At 40.7% G+C, this 21,174-nt stretch overlaps 1 protein-coding gene across 2 annotated transcripts in view; it reads left to right on the plus strand.

Annotated features, from left to right (window-relative positions):
* The window catches only part of MEGF9 (multiple EGF like domains 9), a 99,103-nt gene that overhangs the window by 67,717 nt on the left and 10,212 nt on the right, over positions 1 to 21,174 (plus strand). For both annotated transcript variants that reach the window (XM_056138641.1, XM_056138642.1), the window contains exon 4: positions 7,468 to 7,607. In XM_056138641.1, coding sequence (XP_055994616.1) covers positions 7,468 to 7,607 — 140 coding nt within the window. The remainder of the gene's footprint in view (positions 1 to 7,467; positions 7,608 to 21,174) is intronic.

The following is a 21,174-nucleotide window of genomic DNA, read 5'->3' on the forward strand; positions in this document are numbered from 1 at the left end:
CATAGACGGTTGATTTTCCATAGGCCCCGATGTGTGTTCACTTCCTGTGTTCCACCCTTCCGACCCTAATCAATGTGATTATTAAATAATGGAAATTCTGAATGATCTCTTCCTGCCCATGTTTAGTGGAACAGAATTCTTTAAATATATTTCAGATGACTGAAGAGATAGTGTAGCAGGCAGGGCACTTGCTTGCATGCAGCTCATCCAGGTTCTATCTCTTGCACCCAATTATGGTCCCCCGAGGCCCACCAGGAGTGATCCTTGAATGCAGAGTCAGAAATAAGCCAGCCTTGAGCACCACCATGTGTGGCTCCCAAACAAACGAAACAAATATATGTACGTATGTATGTTTGTAGATGTCATATAAATATATAGATAAAATATTTTGAGATGACATATGACTGAATTTCCTCTTGAAAAATTAATGACTTTGGGACAGAGGATGTAGCTTAGCAGTAGAGTGCTTGCCTTGCATGTGTGAGGCCCTAGGTGTTATTCCTGGCACTGTAGAAAACATATAAAATTAATAAGTTTATGTTAGTCATTGTATTATTTGTTTACATTTCAAGAGATTTTTAAATGCTTAGTTCCATAATGTTGAGTTTCTTTCATAGATCTATGTTCTTCTTTCTGATATAATTCTACATTAGTACTTTACTAGTAGCTAACATGTTTACAAAAAAGATAGCAGATGAATAATTCTATCTTAAGTTCTCATGAGATTAGAGAGATAGTATATGGGATATCCTGATTCATCCTGATTCAATCCCAATATATGCCCTCTGAGCACCTTTATGAGTGATCCCTGAGCACAGAGTCAGGAGTAAGCCCTGAGCATCATCAGGTGTGGCCTCAAAACAAACAAGAAAAAAAAACAAAAAACAAAGTTATATTAGTGTAGATTTTTTTTTCAAAAAACCTAATTTTGTCAGTTTTGTGTCCAGATTGACCAGATCTGAAATCATAAAACGATGGTACTTTTATTTCAAACGTATCTAGAAGCAAATGTCGTCTGAGGCTTCAAATAGGCTTCCCCCTCCCTTTTAAGAAATTTCATTTCATTTATACCATCGACCTTTGCTTCAAACAGCACTCAATAGTCTTTAACAGAGGGAGACCATGAAAGGGGGTATTGTCAGGCTTTGTTCTATGAAGGAAGTCACACAGGGACAGCTTTTTATTTGCTGGGTGATTAAATTGTTAAACATACAGAAATTGGCCATGAGCCATGGGTAACAACACATTGGAATAGCACCGTGGACGTGCAGTCTCATGACCAACCATTTCTACTTGATTCTATATATGCATATTTATTTTTTAATTTTTTATTTTATTTTATTGATTATATATATTTGCTCGAGCGGGCCCAGTAACGTCTCCATTGGAGACTTTGTTGTTACTGTGTTTGGCATATCGAATACTCTCGGTAGCTTGCCCGGCTCTCCGAGAGGGGCGGAGGAATCGAACTCAGGTCGGCCATGTTGGCCGCTTGTAAGGCGAACGCCCTACCCGACAAAAAGCACTCCCTTTCCTGGTGTTTTAAAATTTGCCCAGGATGGGGAGAAGTAGTGCAGGGCCTGGAGGAGTGTACCTGACCTGCTACTGTGTGGCCATGAATTCAAATTCTTGGTGTCTCACACATGCCTGTGTGGTCCTGGCAGCTCTGCTGTGTGTGCTCCCTATTGCCCCCCACAATGTCCAGCTCCATCTCAGCCAGGTATTTGTAAGCACCACCAAAAGAGGTGACACCCCCAGCAAACACCAAAAGAGGTGACACCCCCAGCAAACACCGCAGCTTAAAAAGGTGTGTGAAAATTTGCATATAAGTAGATGGACATGGAGAGTCTCATGCTAAGTGAAATGAGTCAGAAAGAGAGGGACAAACATAGAATGACTGCACTCATTTGTGGAATATAAAATAGCATAATAAGAGACCAACACCAAGGACAGTAGAGTCAGGGCCAGGAATATTGCTCCGTGGTTGGAAGCCTGCCTCATGAGCTGAGGGAGAAGGCAGCTGGGATAGAGAAGGGATCACTAAGTCAATGATGGTTGAAGAGATGGTTCCGAATGGGAGATGTGTGCTAAAAGTAGATAAAGGACCAAATGTGAGAACCTCTCAGTATTTGTACTGCAAAAGTAGAGAGAGAGTTTGTGGGGAATTGTCTGCTATGAAGGCAGGGGGAGGGTGGGAAAGAGTGGGGGGCGGGGGTACTGGGGACATTGGTGGTGGAGAATGTGCACTGGTGGAGGGATGGGTATTTGATCATTATATGACTGAAACTCAAACATGAAAGCTTGGTAACTGTATCTCATGGTGATTCAATAAAATAATTAAAAAAAAAAAAGATGCAGGAGTTCCATGACCAGGAAGTGCTGGCAAGCACCAGGAAGGGGCAGCTGGGTGAGCACCAGTGATCCCAGGCAAGCGTGACAACTCTAACTCATGTGGCTCAATCAGCATGCAAGTGTAATATGAGCACGTGTGGAGGGACCACAGCGACAGTCCCACGAACTTCAGTGAGAACCATGGCCCAGGCAAGGTGTGAGTACCAGAGCTAAAAAAGTGTGTGAGCAACACAACCAGGCAGGTATTCGACCTCCGTCACTGTAAGAACTAAACCAATTATCAACAGGGGAGGGGGGAGAGAGAATAAAATTTTAATTGAATTTGGGAAAATCTCCCTGGTAAAAGTGAAACATTAAAATCAGCAGCAAAGGAGTATGTTCTCCAGGGAGAAAGGTTCCTGCTTAAATCAATCTTTTGAATGCCTAAAGCAGAATTTAATGAGGGAAAGTTCATTTACAGGAATAGCAACCACTTTGGGAATACTGGCTACATTGCAGTTTTGAGATACCAAGTTACTAGGTACTTCAAGACAGCACCTTTTCCTGGTATATGGTCTCTTGGACAGACACTGTCATTGAAAGTAGCTAGTTATTCTTCTGTATGCTAAATAATCTAATGGCTAGAGAAATGAGGAGCCGGCATATTTTTACCAAATTTTATTTTAATTTTGGGCTTTTGGGTCACCTCTTGCAATGTTCAGGTTTACTTCTGGATCTGCACTCAGGAATTACTCCTGGAAGTGCTTGAGGGATCATATGGGATCCTGGGGATCAAACCCAGCTCGGCCACATGCATGGCAAATGCCCTACCCATTGTACTGCTGCTCTGGCCCCTCACCAATATTTTTTAAACCTTGAAATTGGCTCATGAAGTTTTCTAACTGCTCTCTGAAAGGAGCATTGTAAAGGAGCACTGTAACCTTTATTCTTTCTAAAAGGCAGACTTAAGTTGACTGATTCCTTCATGAGTCATAAGACATTTCCTAAACTTTCTAGGGGATGAATCCAAGTGAATGTTACTAGATAGTTTTGTACTTTATAGTATTCCTGTGTAAAGCACACATAAAAGTCTTGTATGTGTGTGTCTTGTTTTTTTTCTTCTTTTGTTTGTGCAAACTTAAGAGACAGATTGACAATATAAATATAATAAATCTCTGTGGCATTTTTAAAAGAAATGTTCATCTTTTATACTATGACCAGTACAAATTACTTAATTTTAATTAAGCTTTAGCAAAGCATCAGAATATTTGGGTTTGGATTTCGGAGAACCTTGGATTTTGCTAGGCTGCAATTTCTCCTCAAGCAATAAGAATGCTAAGCTTTTATTAATCTGGCATGAGAAAAAGAGACCTGAATTTATTCTGGGCAAGGCAGAAGCAACTCAGTGACATCACCACTTACATGAATGGTGAATTGTAGTACTTGGGACTCTACAGGGAAAAGCTGATACCCAAGTAACTATCAGTTCTTCATCATGACTTTTTTTTCACAAATTAGAAGTTGATCTTGTTGCATGAATATTCATTCTGAGCTGAGACAAGGAATGTGAGAGAAATTTTATTTCACGGAGGGTCCAGGTTTGCTCAGACACTGTGACAAAAGTAGAGCGTCCTGAAATCTCCTTTTATTACCATCCTACTGTTCATACCTCTAAAGGGCTCAATACAGTGAGGTCATCAACAAAGAAGTTATGGGAAGAACATGCAAAAACAAAGAAGTTACAGGAAGAACATGCAAAGCCGAAAGCTTTTCTGTATGCTAAAAACAAACAGGCTAAGTACCTGAGATCTGCATACTGAAAACAAACAGGCTAAGTGCTTGGGAACTGCATACTACAAACAGACAGGCTATGTAAGCACCTAGGATCTGTGAGAAGAGGAAGATTGACAATTTCAGTATACTGAAATTTGTAAAATTATTTACTGAAGGCAGTTTAAAGAAAAAGATGTTCAACCTCATCCAAACCAGTAAGGACACAGGAGTAATCTCGCCCATTTTCATAAAGCCCCATTCCTGCCCGTTTGCGGGTCAGTCTACATGGGCTCATCCTGATGGCCTAGTCCGGCCCCAACAGATCTACAGAACTGAGCTTATCTGGGGCAATAGTGGTGGGACCACTAGGTGGGATCCTTTAATAATGGTGTTGGGAAATAGACACCTTGGTGGTAGGTGTGGACATAGTATTTTGAAACTATAAGTCACGGTGTTTCAATGTTTAAAAATATGGGGCGGGGGGAAGGGACGTATTTAATGCCCAACTTTGGTAGGAGTAAGTAGCATAGGAAGATGGGAAGGGTCTGATTCAGTAGGTGTGGACAATAACTTTAGCTTCTCTGAATTCCCCCAATAGTGAAATGAGTATTATGACCTCTACCTAATAGTGCTATTTTAATATTAGAAAGTACATATATGTGTGTGTGTGTGTGTGTGTGTGTGTGTGTGTGTGTGTATTTGTTTACTGGGATAACGGGAACAATGGGAGGATAGTGCTACAGTACTACTGGGATAAACGCTGAATAATTAACAACTCTTCTTCCCCCTGCCCACCATGTTGAGGATTGGACCTCACACATATAAGGCATATGCTTTTCCTCTGAGCCATCACCCAAACCTCAGTGACCTATATTTTTATCATCATTACCATGGTTTTTTTTTTTTTTGGTCAAAAGACTGCATAAGCCAGTGTGCTAGGCAGAAAAATCAAGTTTGATAGATGTTTTCTGACTATACAAGGCTAAAAGACACATATTGGGTATACATTATTTCTATAAGCTTGGCTTTCTTTCCCTTTTGGACTTTGTGTCAAATCCTAAAAATAAATATTTTATGTAGTACTGTTATTTTCTATTCTTTTTGGGCCTTCCCTGGGGTATTGTAGAGAACCATGAAATATGGGAGAGAAAAGTGTACTTCAACTTTAACTGCTCAAAATAGGTTGTGTTTTCTTTTCTTTTCCTTTTTTTAAGGAGAGAGGGCAAACACTTCATTATTGGGCCCAAGGAATGCTGATTATTTGAGACTTCTCTCAGATAACAATGAAAATATTATTTAGGGCAAGGGCCATAACTGAAAGGGCTGGAGTGTATATCTTGTATACAGAGGCTCCTGGTTGCATCTTTGGCACTTCATGGCTCTGTGTACAGCACCAGGTACATCCCCTGTGGGTACCTACAAGCTCTACCACAAGACCCTGGGGACCCCTTACTCTCAGGCCCAAGCCTCAGTTCATTGATGGCCTGAGCATTAAGCCTGCATTTAGGGACCAAGAATGACTGGGAATGAATCATGGAGATCCTTTCTCTCTCTACTCTCCCTCCCACCCCCAAATAAAACTCCTTAGGTTTGTATAATTACAAATGGAGACACATGGTGGGAAATACTCTACTTCCATTCTGTAAAGTGCAACCCAAAGTTTCTATAACTCTTAAATTTAGAATGTCTATTTTTATTACCGAACTATGACCATGGGAAATAGTATGGGATTACTTTAACTGATTTGTGATAGAGCAGTGTAAGTATTAACAAATTTTAACTTGGGTTCATGAACTAAAATTAACCCCACAGGGACTCATTATTAGGAGTTTGAACTCCTAAATATTATATTGAAAAGCAGTTCTACCTTGATTGCCTCCGATCAACCAATATGACTGGTGCCAAAAATCACAATTCACTCAGTTCTTAAAAAGCAAAAAAAGTGTTTTTGTGACAATCAGTGTGGAACTTGAGATGATCATGCTAAGGAAAAAAATCAGGGTATGTTAGATAATTACTGATGATGGTTTTATTTATATGTGAAATAGAGTATAAGTAACCAAAGTGCAACTAAAATACTGACAAAACACAACTTAAAAAATTCAGAAATCAAAAAATCTGGTGGTAACCAGAGGGATAGAAGAAGTAGGTGGGAGGAATGGGTTGGGAGTTTGGGGTAGATTTGGGCGGTCTTGGATAGAGTTTGGGGGGGTTGGATAGAAACTGATGGGTGTAATAAGATAAACATTTGATGTATGAAACTACTTCTGAAATTTTACAGTATTGCAAAACAGTGATAAAAAAATAAAATTTGGTTTAAAGTTTAAATGTCTATAATTGGTTATAAATATCTAGCAAACATAAATGTTAACTTTTCAAAGAACATAAGTTAATAGAGCACTGCACTGTAGCTCTGTCCTCCCATTGTTCATCGATTTGCTCGAGCAGGCCCAGTAACGTCTCCATTGTGAGACTTATTGTTACTGTGTTTTAGGCATACCAAGTTAATAGAAAAACATAATAAACAATACAATTTAAAATGTTATATTTGTAGTCTTCCTCTGGGGTTACAACCTGGAAAATTTATGTGGGCTTAATCCAGAAAGCAATGGTGGTCCCCTTATAGTCATATTTACTTAATTGACAATTCCAGTATAATTCCTAGAAATATGATTTGAATACAGTCTGGGTCTAAAGTTTTAAAAATGCATCATTGTGCCCAAGTGATATAGGGGTTAAGATGCTTGCCTTTTATACAACCAACGCTGGTTTGATACCTGGCACTGCATATGGTTCTCTGAGCACTGTCAGGAATGATTCTTGAGCATAGCATCAGAAATAAATCCTGAGCAGTTCCAGGTGTGGTCACCCTCATTGTTTCCCCCCAAAATCACAGGATGTTTTTACTAACAAATATCTGTCAGCGTAGTGTTAAGATCTTGGTCTTTATAATCTTTATCCAGAAGCTAGTTTAGATGAAGATATCTTCTGATGGGGCACTGCCAATAATGGACTGTAGAAAGATCCATTAATGAGATGTGATAGTGGGACTAGTTCTATGTCTCAGCGCTTAGTAAACAGATTTTTAAACACTGGGGACTTTATCTCCATGGCTCATTTATAATTTATTTTGAATCTCCTAAGTACAGGTGATTAAATTGTCACAAATGATTAATATTATTAAATTGTCACGAACTTATGCTAATTGAATTCATGCAGAAGCTATTTAACTTCAACATCAAAATCAATACATCCAGTGACAAGAATCTAATTGAAACTATTTGTATTTTTTAAATAGTCTGTGATGGAATATTAGTAAACCCTCTGATTTACTTTGTTCATTGTCTTTGCTTTTCTCTGCAGTTCTGGGAAATGCCAGTGCAAAATGGGTGTCATGGGTTCTACTTGTGATCAATGCCAAGATGGATATTATGGCTTCAATAAGAGTGGTTGCCAGCCCTGTCAATGCAATAATCGATCCGCCAGTTGTGATACCCTCACAGGTAAACACTTTTCTTATCCTTATCCTTTTTTGTTTTTTATTTTAGCTTTTTGGGTCACATCCGGTGATGCACAGGGGTTCCTCCTGGCTCTGCACTCAGAAATTACTCCTGGCGGTGCCCAGGGACCATATGGGATGCTGGGAATCAAACCTGGATCGGCCGCATGCAAGGCAAATGCTCTACCCACTGTACTATAGCTCCAGCCTTGACTTTTCTTATCCTTTGAATGTAATTAGTTGATTCTTCTTTCCATTGATTGGCCAGTGGTTGGGTTCGAGTCTTCATCATGGTCCTGTGAGCACTACTGGGTGCAGCACTGGAGGCCCCCTGCATATACAGGGTGACCCGGGTATCCCCAACATGGTCAGACCCAAGCAGCATAGCATCCTTGGGCCTGACAGCACAGGTAATAGAGAATCTCAGGTGGGCAACCCAGACCTTCTAAATACCACTTGGGAGCCAACACCTCCCGCCAAAGAGAAAATTCCAGAAAGGTCAAATATCTTCCCAACTAATTACCAACTATCATTTTCTTTCCTGGGAACATCTGCTAATTTTAGTTTGGTTTGATGTTTAGTTTCTGGGTCACACCCGATGGTGTTTATAGACTACTCCCTCGTTCTGAGCTTGGAATTACATCCAATGGCGCTCTGGGGGCTCCTGTGGTCTTTGAGATTAAACTTGAGCCTCCTGCAGGCAAAACGTGTGCCAAGCTGGTTGATTTTCATCTCTCTGGTCCCAGTGTGCTGATTTTGGACAAAGACTAAGAAGCAGGCTTGGCCCAAGCAAATTCTTCTTGAAGAAAGGGATGTAAGAAGAGCCTTTGGCAATTATTTAGGTTTTACTTGATGGATTAAAACCCAGAGAAGCTCCAAACATAAGCCACTGTCCCACAGGACGTTAGCTGACTTTGCAGAAGATTGAAGTCTAACCAAAAAAGATACAAAGAAATTCTTTGGTAATTCTTAGGGCATACAATACCTTTATGTGTGTGTGTGTGTGTGTATGTGTGTGTGTGTGTATGAATCATTGTGAGATACAGTTATAGACTTACAAACTTTAGTGATTACATTTCAGTCATACAATGATCGAGTACCCATCCCTCCACCAGTGCCCATTCTGCACCACCAATGTTCCCAGTATCCCTCCCGCCACCCACACCCCATCCTTCCTCTGTGGCAGGCACATTCCCTTTTACTTTCTTCTCTTATTTTGGGTGTTATGGTTTGCGATACAGGTACTAAGTGGCCATCATGTTTGGTCTATAGTCTTCTTTAAGCATGCATTTCCCATCCTGAGCAAGCCCTCCAACCATCACTCACTTAGTGGTCCTTTCCCAAATCCAGCAGGGCATAAAATACCTTTAGAAAGAGAGGACTTATTACAACACATAACACATCTTTCTCTTAAGACCTTACCAGAGTTTGATGGTGCCAGAGTGGTATCTGGGGCTTAAACCACCAAAGGGCCGTGCTGAATCAGTCCCTATCTTATACAGCTAAGGAGATGCATATCTGCTAGCTCTTAAGCAAAAGTCTTGGAGTACTAAGGAGGAAGAAATAGTCATGAGCCAAGGGTGAACTGACATACATTAAATTTACAGTCTATGTTCAACCCATCTCAGTTTATTATTGGTTAAGGTGATCTTCTCAATATATGTCCCCAGCAGAGGAAAGGGCAATTCTATCTGAGGTTCTTTCATATGCTGTGTCTTGCTCGAGCTCAAGTGGGCCCAGCGATGTCTCCATTGTGAGACTTCTTGTTACTGTGTTTGGCATATTGAATACTCTCAGTAGCTTGGCAGGCTCTCCGAGAGGGGCGGAGGAATCGAACCTGGCTCGGCCTGGCTGGCTATGCACAAGGCAAACACCCTACTGCTGTCCTATCACTCCAGCCCACTGTGTCTTGCATATAATCAAAATTAGTAGATGGTGTTGAAGGGGAAAATGTGATCAATAGTACAAAGAAGAAATAAACAATGGAAGTAGACTTGTAGGTGATCCAGGTGTTAGAGTTAGCAAGCAATGCCTTTAATATTACTAAAATTTACTATTTTAAGAAAATAGAGGAAAAAACAGACAAAAATAAGCTGATGGTAGCAACATTTTAAGAGAATTGGAATCGATAAAAATATATCAATAATATATATTGATAAAAAATAAATATTGATAAAAAGGATAATCTAGAAATAAAAGGTGCAGCTTATGAAATTAGCATCTCTTGCATGGTTTTTACAGTATTGTACATGGTAAAGACAAGGTTAGTAGATTTGAGCACAGCTCAATTAAGAATATCCAAACTGGGGCCAGAGAAATAACTCATAGGAATTGAGCACATATTTTTCATTGAGGATACCCAGGTTTGATTCTTGGAAGTACACGATTCTCTAAGGTTTGGGAGTGAATTCCAAGCAATGAGCCAGGAGTAGGCCCCAAGCACTGACAAGTCTAACTCAAAAACTCACAATTAAGTAAATTTGATATCCAAACCAAAGCAGAGAGAAAGATGCAATGGAAAGAAGGGAGCAGAAAAATATGTGAGACACTGTCGAAATGTCTAGCAAAAGTTATTGGGACCCAAAGAGACAGAGAAAGAAAAGTTACATTGGGGGCAGAGGAAATATTCGAGATGATAATCAAGTTTTCAAATTGATCAAAGACACCAACCCGCAGATTCAGAAAGCCCCATAAACTCTAGACCGTACAAAATCAAAGTAAAATTCTAGGCAAAATATGAAAATCCGAAGACAATGAACTTTTCTGAGATTTAGTTTTCCTAAATGCAGAAGATTAGTAAAACTGTCTTGGAAGTCCTTTTTTCCTACCCTGCCCTACCCCACAAAAAAGAAACACACTAATCTGACTGGTGTATGTTTGTGAGAGCAGGTAGCAGAATACTTGAAATTGAACACACCGGGGGAAGTCTATGCTAAACGTATACTCTTGGCTTGCTCCTTCAAGCCCGTGTTCTCCCTGGAACACACAGCTTTCTATTTCTCTTTGCTTGCTTGAACTTTCAGGCTTGTGTTCCCTTTTGAACATGCTTTTCTTCTCTTCTCCCCAGCCCACGTCTTTCTGAGTCAGTTTTGTTCAATAAAAAGTATCTGGCTTCACTTTTTAAAAAGCACATTCTTTATTCTCATTCTCTATCCTGCAGTTAAACAAATTGATTGAGAAGAAATTGTGATTTAGCTTTGGTTTGTTCTTTGTCACGTGATCTGTCCTACCTACCAGTCTTGCTCTGCGCTATTTTTATTTTCGCGTCTGTGAGCCATTTATACTGGCTTCTGTTCTTAGAACAAATGACATTCCCTTGTTCCAGGGCTACTGTACGTAACCTTCCTCTGCTAAGATGGGCTTTTTCTAATGCACTCTGCCCCCACCTTCGCCCCTCTCCTCGTTTTATTAAATCATATTCTTCCTTCGGGCCTTCAATTAAAAGTTGCTTCATGAGAAAGCAGTTCCAGATGCTCCAGGCTAAATGATAATTTCCAATTATACCCTCTCATGTACCCTTTCGTTTTTTTTCATGCACTCATTACAGTTTGTAATTATATGCTTGTTTGTGATTATGAGTCATATGTGACTTACTCACTGTGTTGTAAATTCCATGAGGGGTCAGAGCAATATCAGTTTCATTCACCATTATATACAATATTTTGCAGAGAGCTTAGCACATAATAACTGCTCACTAAATGTGTCAAGCAAATGAATGGAAAAATAACATACAGGGGAAAGATGAACTCTAATCCTCTAATGATAGGAAAGTGCCATCGTACTGATGACTTAAATTACTCCCTAGGCCTTTTTATAGTACACAGAAAGTGCATTGCAGGTTCTCACTTCTAATTTTCCTTGTATCAGTGAGGCAGCTCTTTTGTGTGTGTTTGTTTTGAGTCACGCCCTGCCATTCTCAGGCTGACTTCTGGCTCTGTGCTTGGGGATCACTTTCCACTGTGCTTGGGGGACCTTGCACAGGGATCTAACCCCAGTCAGCTGCCTGCAAGGCAAGTACCTTACTCGCAACACTCTCTGGGTCCCCAGCGGTAACTCTGCTGTCAAGTAAATCCCAGCTTGTCCTTGCTCTGAAGATTACCTAGGGCAAGGGAAATGCTTCTCATGGTTGTAATTTCTGGAAAGAACCAGTAGTAGGAGAAACAAATGATTCCTCTGTTTGGAAATATAATAAAAGTAGAATACAACTTGAAGGACCGCAAATATTTGATTTCAAACTGCAAGCTTAATATAGAACAAATCAGTTTCCTTTTGTTTCCGAGATATTTTTTTTCAGTAGAACTGTGATACGGTTGCCCTCTGCTGGCCACTTGCTATGTCTTCACAGTCTTTATTTCCTTCTCCATGCTTCAGTATTTTGTATTTCAGTGTAAAGTCGATTTTTAAGTAAACTCCTTGTGATAAATATCTGAGAAAACCATTTTGAAAGTAAATTTGAATGATGTGATATCAGAAGTCTTAAAAATAATCCCTCGATCAAGCAAAACGTTTCCTGGAATCTATTCTACAAATTCTAATCTCATAAAAACTGTTAAAGATGTTTACTAAATAAATATGGTTTTCTAACAACAAGAATGAAGAAATATTTACAGTAAAGCAATATGTTTTCCTAACAACTAACTACAGGAACAAAGCTAATTCTGTTAAATAAGCAATATGTGATTTAAAGCACAGAAAATAAAATGTTGGGAGTTCACCTTGGGCAAGTTTCTGTATTTTCACCTAAAAAAAATTGAAGTAATAAAAATAAATTTCTAATAGATTGTTTTTCAGATTCAGTGCAGTATATCTTATGTGTTTTGGGGGTTTTGTATTTGGATCATACTCGGTGGCTTACTGCTTACTGCTGGCTCAGGGATCATTCCTGTTGGTATCGGGGATTGAACCTGGGTCTGCTGCATATAAGGCAAATACCCCTGCCTAGTACTATCTCTCTGGCCCCGAATCTTATATTTATTTATTTACTTCTTTTTAATTTATTTAAAAATTTTTATTAGCGAAATACCATGAGGTACAGTTGTAGACTTACAAATTTTTGTGCGTGGGTTTCAGTTACACAATGATCGAGTACCCATCCCTCCACCAGTGCCCATTCTACACCACCAATGATCCCAGTATCCCTTCCCCCACCCCGTCCCCCCCATCACACCCCGCCTCTGTGGCAGGGCACTCCCTTTTGTTCTCTCTCTCCTTTTGGGTGCTGTGGTTTGCAAAAGAGGCATTGAGTGGCAATCATGTTCAGTCTATAGTCTACTTTCAGCATGCATCTCCCATCTTGGGAGGATCCTCCCAACACCCTTTATTTGGTGCTCCCTTCTCTATCTGAGCTTCCTTTTCCCCTAGAATGTGTGGCTGGCCTCCAAGCCATGGAGTAAACCTCCTGGTACTTATCTTGGTTATTCTTGGGTGTCAGTCTCCTATTTTGTTACTTTAGGTTCCCCAGATGAATGCAATCTTTCGATGTCTGTCCCTCTCTGACTCATTTTGCTTAGCATGATACTTTCCATGTAGTACCACTTGTATGTAAATTTCATGACTTCATCTTTTCTAACAGCTACATAGTACTCCACTGTGTAGATGTACCAAAGTTTCTTTAACCAGTCATCTATTCTCGAACACTCAGGTTTTTTCCAGAGCTGAATCTTATATATTTTTAAACCCCTTTAATTTAATTCCTGGTTCATTATAAGCAGTCAATAAATTACAACTATTATGTTGCCATTAAATATTTATAAGAAAGATATAAAATGAGAGTGAAATAAATGGGGTATAAAATCATGTATATGGTGTGTTTAGACTATCTTAAAAGCAAAATCCACAGAGAAAAGATTTCAAGAGAAATCATTCAAAATCTTAATAACACACATCTGTCCCCTGGGCCTTAGGGGGATTCTCTTTCCTGCTCCTCTCCCCGCCCCCCGCCCAACCCCCACTTCTTTGTGCTCTCTTGTTTTCTGCATTTTATTAAACACATATTTAACATGGAAGTAAGGGAACTATTAATATTTTAATAGAATTTATGTTCATTTAGTGCATTTCTTTTAGGGGGCTCCCAAGTAGTTCTCAGGGCCCTTCCTGGAGATTCTCAGCCAACTGAGCCTTTTTTTTTGAATGCTCGAGCCGAGGATATAGTGTTGCCCAGATCCCACAGTGCTCAAGGCCCTTCAGAGCCACACTGGTGGTGCTCAGAGGGCCTCCACAGCTTAGCCAGCTCTGTGTGTGTGTGTGTGTGTGTGTGTGTGTGTGTGTGTGTGTGTGTGTAGGGGGAAAGGGAGTGGCTATCTCATGGTGTTAGGGATCATACCAGGGTCTCTTTTTTTTTTCTTTTTTGATTTAAAGAGACAAGAGAAGGAAATAAGAACTGTGGAAACATAGCAAGTAACCGGCGATACTCAGGGGTTACTCCTGGCTCTGCACTCAGGAGTTACTACAAGCAGTGCTCAGGGGACCATATGGGATGCTGGGGATTGAACCCAGGTCAGACGCGTGCAAGGCAAATGTCTTACCTGCTATACTATCACTCCAGCCCCCTAAAACCAGGGTCTCTTGCGTGCAGGCATGCTTCCTACTCCAGCCCTAGGATGCTTCTTTGTAATCAAGTTGCCTAGGATCCAGAGAGATAACCCAGGCATGAAGGTACATGTCTTGCATGCAGCCGCCACCCACTTTGGATCTTGGCACCATTGGTGTGAGCATTGCCAGGTGCAGCCCTGAGGCTGAGTGTGACCCTGCAAGCCTCTGAGCACTGGTAGGCTGGACTGGGTACCCGCTTGCTCCGCAGGGCCCAAGCAGCTCCGCAACCGCAGGGCTGGCATCGAACTCCCGGCCCAGTTGACTGAATAGAGAATAGTGTGGAGAGGCCCCAGGGTCCTCTGGGCTGACTGTGCCAGCCACCCCTTCACTCCCCTGTGACACCCAGGTTTCCTCAGGCTGTCCAAAGGCTCTTCCTCTGCTAAGCTACACCCGCTGCAGTGCCTCAGAGCTCAGACCTTGGCTTGTGCTGCTTTTCACTTTCCCCAAGTGGCTGCCTTTTGTGCCCTGGATTTCATCGTGTGCTAGGGACACCCGGGCTGGTTGTCAGATTCACATCTCTCCCTCACACTCAGAGATCTATCCTGCACTCGACCTCTGAGTTTGAGGTCTGTTGGCATTCTGTTGGCATCACAGCTCTGTTGAACTCAGCACCAGCCTTCGTTGTACCATCTAAGCCCAGTCCACTGTACGGCCAGTCTCCTGAATTTGGGCAACCTGCCCCTTTCACCTAGTTGCCAGTCTGAAAAAAGCTCATGAGCTGGATTTGATTCTTTTCCTTACTGCAAATATTCAACTCACCAGCTAGTTCTGTCAGCCTGATATTCAAAATCTGCTCTGAATCTGACACTCTCGATGAACGTCCTTGCTGACATACTTGTGTAGACTACATCGTCTTCTCTCTAAACTACTCCCACACTCTTCTTTGGTCCCTCTGCCTCTCATTGTCTCATTCTGCCACCCCTACCTCAACTGTAGTTCAGACTCTACATAATAACCAGCGTGATCCTTTTAAAGTGTAAACCCAGGAAGGAAAAAAAAAATAGAGAGAGTGAAGTCATATCATGTCTTTCCAAAGCTTAAACTCCCCATGGCTTCCCATTGTTCTGGGAATAAAATTCAGACTTCTTGCCCTGGCCTCTGTGATGTGACTTTTTTTTTTAATTCTCTACCTTTCTCTCTGACCTTATCTCCTGTTATTTTCTCTTTTGTTCACTCAAATCTATCCTTTCTGTTTGACAGGATAAAGTTTCCTTCTGTCCTATGGAGAGGATTAGGCATTTCTTTCTACAGCAAAGTGCATTATTTCTGTAGTTTTGACAGGTTTATATATAAACCATGAAATGGAAAAATAAATAAGGAAAGGGAATTTTACCGGTGCTGATTATTTATGTTTTCCAACCTTTTCACTGGATTTAGCTAGAGAGCAGCCCTACATTCTTTCCTTTGACCAGTTATTTTCTTAGTTACCCCTACCAGATTTTTTTTAATTCTTTGCCAACTAGTATGAGATCATCTTCAGGAAACACTCACTTCTTTTCTTCCTTCCTTTCTTTTTTACTTCTCCAAGGGGAAGGGGATAATCAATTCATTTGTCCATCTTTCACTGGAGACTGAATTTTGGGAAAGTGTTGTTACCGTAAGGGAGGTTTTAGGCAAAGCATAGTGGGCAAAGTTTAACCTCCACTCATTTTTACTTTTCATTTACCATAAAAGGTTTCACCATTTTTTATTTTAAAGAGAACTTAGATCTCTTCTAGTTCAGATTTCTTAAATTATAGATGAGGAAATGAAAGCATAAAGGCAATATTGCTTATGGAATAATCTTTCGCCCCTTGAAATATTAAATCGGTAGGCATGGAATTGTCCCATTTTACAGGACAGAAAAGTGAAACTCAGCCTATTTAGTAAAGGTAATACAGTCAGAGGTTTAGCTGGGACTAGGACTCCTATTCAGTATTCAATCTCATGCCATTTTTCTAATGCTCTGCCCCTCTCAGAGGGGAGTTGTAAGCTGTTGGAAAAGCAAGTTCACATTATTAATGTCACCTATATGGATTTTAGAGGTTATGTTCTTTATTTTTATTATAAAGGCCAACCTTTAAGTTTCTAAATGAAATGAACCTTTAAGTTTCTATAAGAAATGTTTTTAAATTGCTAAACTCTTGAAATACCCTACTGTACACATGCTAAAGATTTTACAATGTATAATTTTTATGTTCAGAAAAGTATCTAGGTAATCAGAGTAAAAGTGATAGATGCATATTATAGAAAAAGGGAAACAGGGGCTGGAGCTAGCACAGCAGGTAGGGCATTTGCTTTGCATGTGGCTGACCTGGGTTCGATTCCCAGCATCCCATATGGTCCCCTGAGCACCTCCAGGAGTGATTCCTGAGTGCAAAGCCAGGAGTAACCTCTGAGCATCGCTGGATATGACCCAAAAAGAAAAAGAAAGATAAAAAGAAAAAGGGAAATGGGTGGGGAATCACTAAAAAGACCATTTCTCCTCACAAGTCAACATTCCAGGGTGTTTCTGTCTGATACAATTTTAGTCTATTAATTTTCTTCTCTATAGCTGTGTTCCAGGTGCATGCTATTTTTGAAGCTATGGAGAGTGATGAATTTTTATGAACTGATACTTTTAAAAAAATAATTTGTGTTTTAATTTTTACTTTTGATTTAACATATATTCTGTATAGGTTTCTTTTGTTCCTTTCTGGGGGTCAGTGGGGAACTCGCTAGCAGGAAGTCCCTAGCAGTTCCCATTGGGCCAGAGTCCTTTCCCACTGAGAGTCAACCACGATGGACTGTTCAATGCGAGAGCCCAAGGAAGTGGTCCTGTGTGGGCCCTGAGGTACTCCTGGCCACCATCGTCATACCCAGTGGTGCTTGGTGGTCTCCAGGGCTATACCAGACATTGCTTTTAGGGTAATTTGAGATGCTGACAATCAGACAAGGGTCCCCTAACCCCTGTGCTATGTCCCAATCCCACATTTTTGTTTTGTTTTAAGATCATTTTTGACTCCTCATTGTAGGTTATGACTAAATCAAATAGAAATAAGTAAATCCTCTGGAAAATTTTTTAAATATTCTAATAGAAATCATTTAGGAGAGTGAAACACAAAATCTTTTCTGGAACTAGTGAAAACTCCTTAAATAATATCATTCCAATTATAGTATATGAGCTGCCAAAGTGATCATAAAGTCCTTAAATAATAGTCATAAAGGCCCACAAAATCTCTTTCTCCTTTGACTTTGGGGCCACCCCCAGAAGTGCTCAGGGGACCATATGTGGTGCTGGGGATCAAACCTGGGTTGACTGTAGGGCAAGCACCCTACCTGTTACCCTCTATAATATCTCTCTGGGCCAAGCATGGAAATCTGCCATTCTAAATAAAAGTAACAAAGGCCAAAGCAATAGTACAGCTGGCAGGGCATTTGCCTTGCATGTGGTTGACCCAGGTTTTATGCCTGACATCCCAAATGGTCCCCTGCGCACTGCCAGGAGTAATTCCTGAGTGCAGAGCCTGGGTAATCCCTGAGAATTGCTGGGTGTGGACCCCTCTCCCCCCAAAATGAAAGTAACAATGTGAATTTCTCTTGCTACAGTAGTCACAGGCAAATGGCATGTTATTGGAAGACATTTTGCTCCAGACATTCATATTCTATTATAGAGCTATTCACTGTTTATTAGGTATTTTTTAGCTAAAGCTTAGGACTTAATCAGAACCTTTAAAAAGGTGTTTCTTGGAATTGGAGAGATAGTCTAGGGGTTACAGTGCTTGCCTGGCATGGCAACAGACCCTGTTCATTTCCCAGCACAATATGATCCTCAGGAGTATCACAGCTGGCTGAGAAGCACCAGGCGTGAACCCCAAGCCTCCTGAGTGATACTTTGGAAGCCCAAAAGTGAAAAACAAAACTAAAACAAAACCATTATTTCCAAACTTCAGTGATAGCTCCAAGAGCCGAAGTATGTGCACGTATGTACAAGACCCCTGAGTTTGATCCTCAGTGCCCTATGCCCCCCTTAGGCCCCTGGGACGAGCACAGAGCTGTCAGGGTCATACGTTTGGAACCGAGAAAAGCCCCTTGTCCCCCAAGTTCATCATAGTGCTGAAAAGAGCCCTCCCACACAATTTATTTCCACTGAACATTTTTTATGTAGGAGAGCAAATAGGCAGATTTTATATCTAAAGTAAACAAGTTTTCCCAACCTGTATAACACATTTGACATTTAAGGTTATTCGATTTTTCGAGCCAAAATCTATAGTTTTCTAGTGTGTATTTTTTTTAAAAAAAATGATTTTTAGGGGCTGGAGCAAAAGCATAGTGGGTAGGGCGTCTGCCTTGCACGCAGCCAACCCAGGTTCAATTCCCAGCATCCCATATGGTCCCCTGAGCACAGCCAGGGGTACTTCCTGAGTGCAGAGCCAGGAGTAACCCCTGTGCATCACCGGGTGTGACCCCCCCAAAAATGATTTTTATTGTCACAAAAGACATGGAAGAAAACAGTACCTAAATTAAAGTGTTTTTCACTATATGAAGATAAACTACTGCATTATCTACTTAAAGATATAGCTAACACTCTCAGGCCACTTAAACTTATGATTAAGGTGAGGGCATTTGAACACAAATTTAGTTCAATTCAAACATAAGTGTTAGATGCTAAATTTGTGTTAATTTGTGTGTGTGTGTGTGTGTGTGTGTGATTCAGGGATTCAAACTCAGGCCTCACACATGCAAGATAGGTGCTCTATTGCTGAACTACATTCATCACCCCAGCTAAATTTTTTATTTGGGGGCCACATCCTCTAATCCTTGGGGACTCTTCCTGTCTTAGTACTCAAAATTTACTGGTGATATCCCCCTCCACTTCCCTGTTCTTCAGGAAGCCTCAGCAGTCATGTCCACACCCCAAAGATGCCACCCAACTAAAAAGTTACTCCAGCCTTTTTGTCCCAATAAAAATACTGAATGCCCTGAGCAAACACAATGACCTCTTAGCACCTATACGGCAAACCATAATGCACAAAAGGAAAAGGAGAGAGAGAGAGAGAGAGAGAGAGAGAGAGAGAGAGAGAAAGAGAGCAAGAAGGAAAGTGCCTCTCATAGAGGGAGGCTGGGGATGGGGGCTGGGGTGTTGGGGGGTGGCGGGAAGGAAAAAGGGATCATTGGTGTCTGGAAATGTACACTGGTGGAGGGATGGGTGCTGGACTGAAACCCAATCATGAACAGCTTTGTAATGGTCTATCTCACGGATATTCAATTTAAAAAATTTAAAAATAAAAAAGTGATGTGGATATCATGCCCAATTCAATCAGGCGAATAAATAGCAGCACTCCTCCTGAAGCACTGTAGCACTGTTCTCCCATTGTTCATCGATTTGCTTGAGCGGGCACCAGTAATGTCTCCACTGTGAGATTTGTTGTTACTGTGTTTGGCATATCGAATATGTCACGGGGAGCTTGCCAGGCTTTGCCCTGCGGGCAAGATACTCTTGGTAGCTTGCTGGGCTCTCTGAGAGGGGTGGAGGAATCAAACCCGGGTTGGCCACGTGCAAGGCAAGCACCCTACCCTCTGTGCTATTGCGCCAGCCCCAGTACCCCTACATTAAAAAAAAAATTATTGGTGATGCTCTGGGAATTATTTGGTAATTGGAAACTGGAACTCCTGCATGCAAAAGGTGCACTGCAGTCTATTGAGCCCTCTCTCTCCCCAGGCCTTGATCATAAAATTTTGAAGCTGTCTTTACTCCATGAAGTTTAGGAGAATCCTGCCGTAATTACTTAATAATTAAAATTTGGCACAGATCTTAACAACATTTTTATTATTTTGATTTTTACAAATATGTCTGTAACTGTCAGACCATTTTATTTCACACTCCCATTCTCAATTCCTTTTCTGAAAATATTATACTAGTAAGGGGGAAAAAAATGAAAGAACTGAAATAGAATAGTTTTAGTGTGACCTGTATTCAACTCGAGGTATCCAGTGTCCTTGTCTTCCTAAATTTCAGTGTGGGGTTTCTTCTGGAAGTTTTGTGAAAGTGTTCTGATATCCCTTTGAATTTCTCTGGCTCACTAAGAAAGAAATGAGAATTACTCAGATCCTTCTCGTTTTCTGTTCATTATGCTGCATCAGTGCCAGGAGAATATCCTGAAGAGGGGGATACAAAGGGGTGTTGTACAGAACACATCGCTTTGCTCATTTTCTTCTTTTACTTTTTTCTTATTGTCTCTGTTTTTATTTCAAATTTTTAAATATAAAAATACAAAGAATAATATACCCATGTACCCACACTAAGGATTAATAGGTTTTTACCATTTTGTTATTTTGTAGCTCATTGATACATATTGTAGCATTTACTTACATATTTTTGCAAATGTCTCTGATATCCCTTTGAATAGTTAAGTATTTGAACAAAAGTTCTAATAAAATTTCACTCCTGGGGCTGGAGTAATAGCACAATGGGTAGGGCATTTGCCTTGCACGTGACTGACCAGGGTTCGATTCCCAGCACCCCATATGGTCCCCTGAGCACCGCCAGGGGTAATTCCTGAGTGCAGAGCCAGGAGTAACCCCTGTGCATCGCCAGGTGTGACCCAAAAAGCAAAAACAAAACAAAACAAAAATTTCACTCCTGTCTGTTTTCTTCCCTAGTCTTCATTTTTCTTCCTCTCAAAGAGAGAAGCAGACCTTAAAAATTTTGCCTGTCCCTTCTCAATTCACATTTAATTTTTGTAGCCAGATGCTTCACGTTTTATGTATCCTTTTGCTTAGAATGGTTGAACCTGTTATAAAAATAAAAATTTTTCTATACACATCTTTCTACAGAGTTTTCTCTTTTGCAACAAATGTTAGTTTTAAGGTCTGTGTGTGTACTTACATATAGGTGGATCTTGCTCACTTACTTAACTACAGTACCCTAACTACAGTACCCTAACAATATATTTATGCTTTTCTGTAGAGTTCTCTTTTCTGGGGCATGTCCACTATGCTTAGGAAATGAGGTGCTGGGG

Source organism: Sorex fumeus, unplaced genomic scaffold (assembly GCF_029834395.1).
Source record: "Sorex fumeus unplaced genomic scaffold, SorFum_2.1 ptg000129l, whole genome shotgun sequence".
NCBI lineage: Eukaryota > Metazoa > Chordata > Mammalia > Eulipotyphla > Soricidae > Sorex > Sorex fumeus.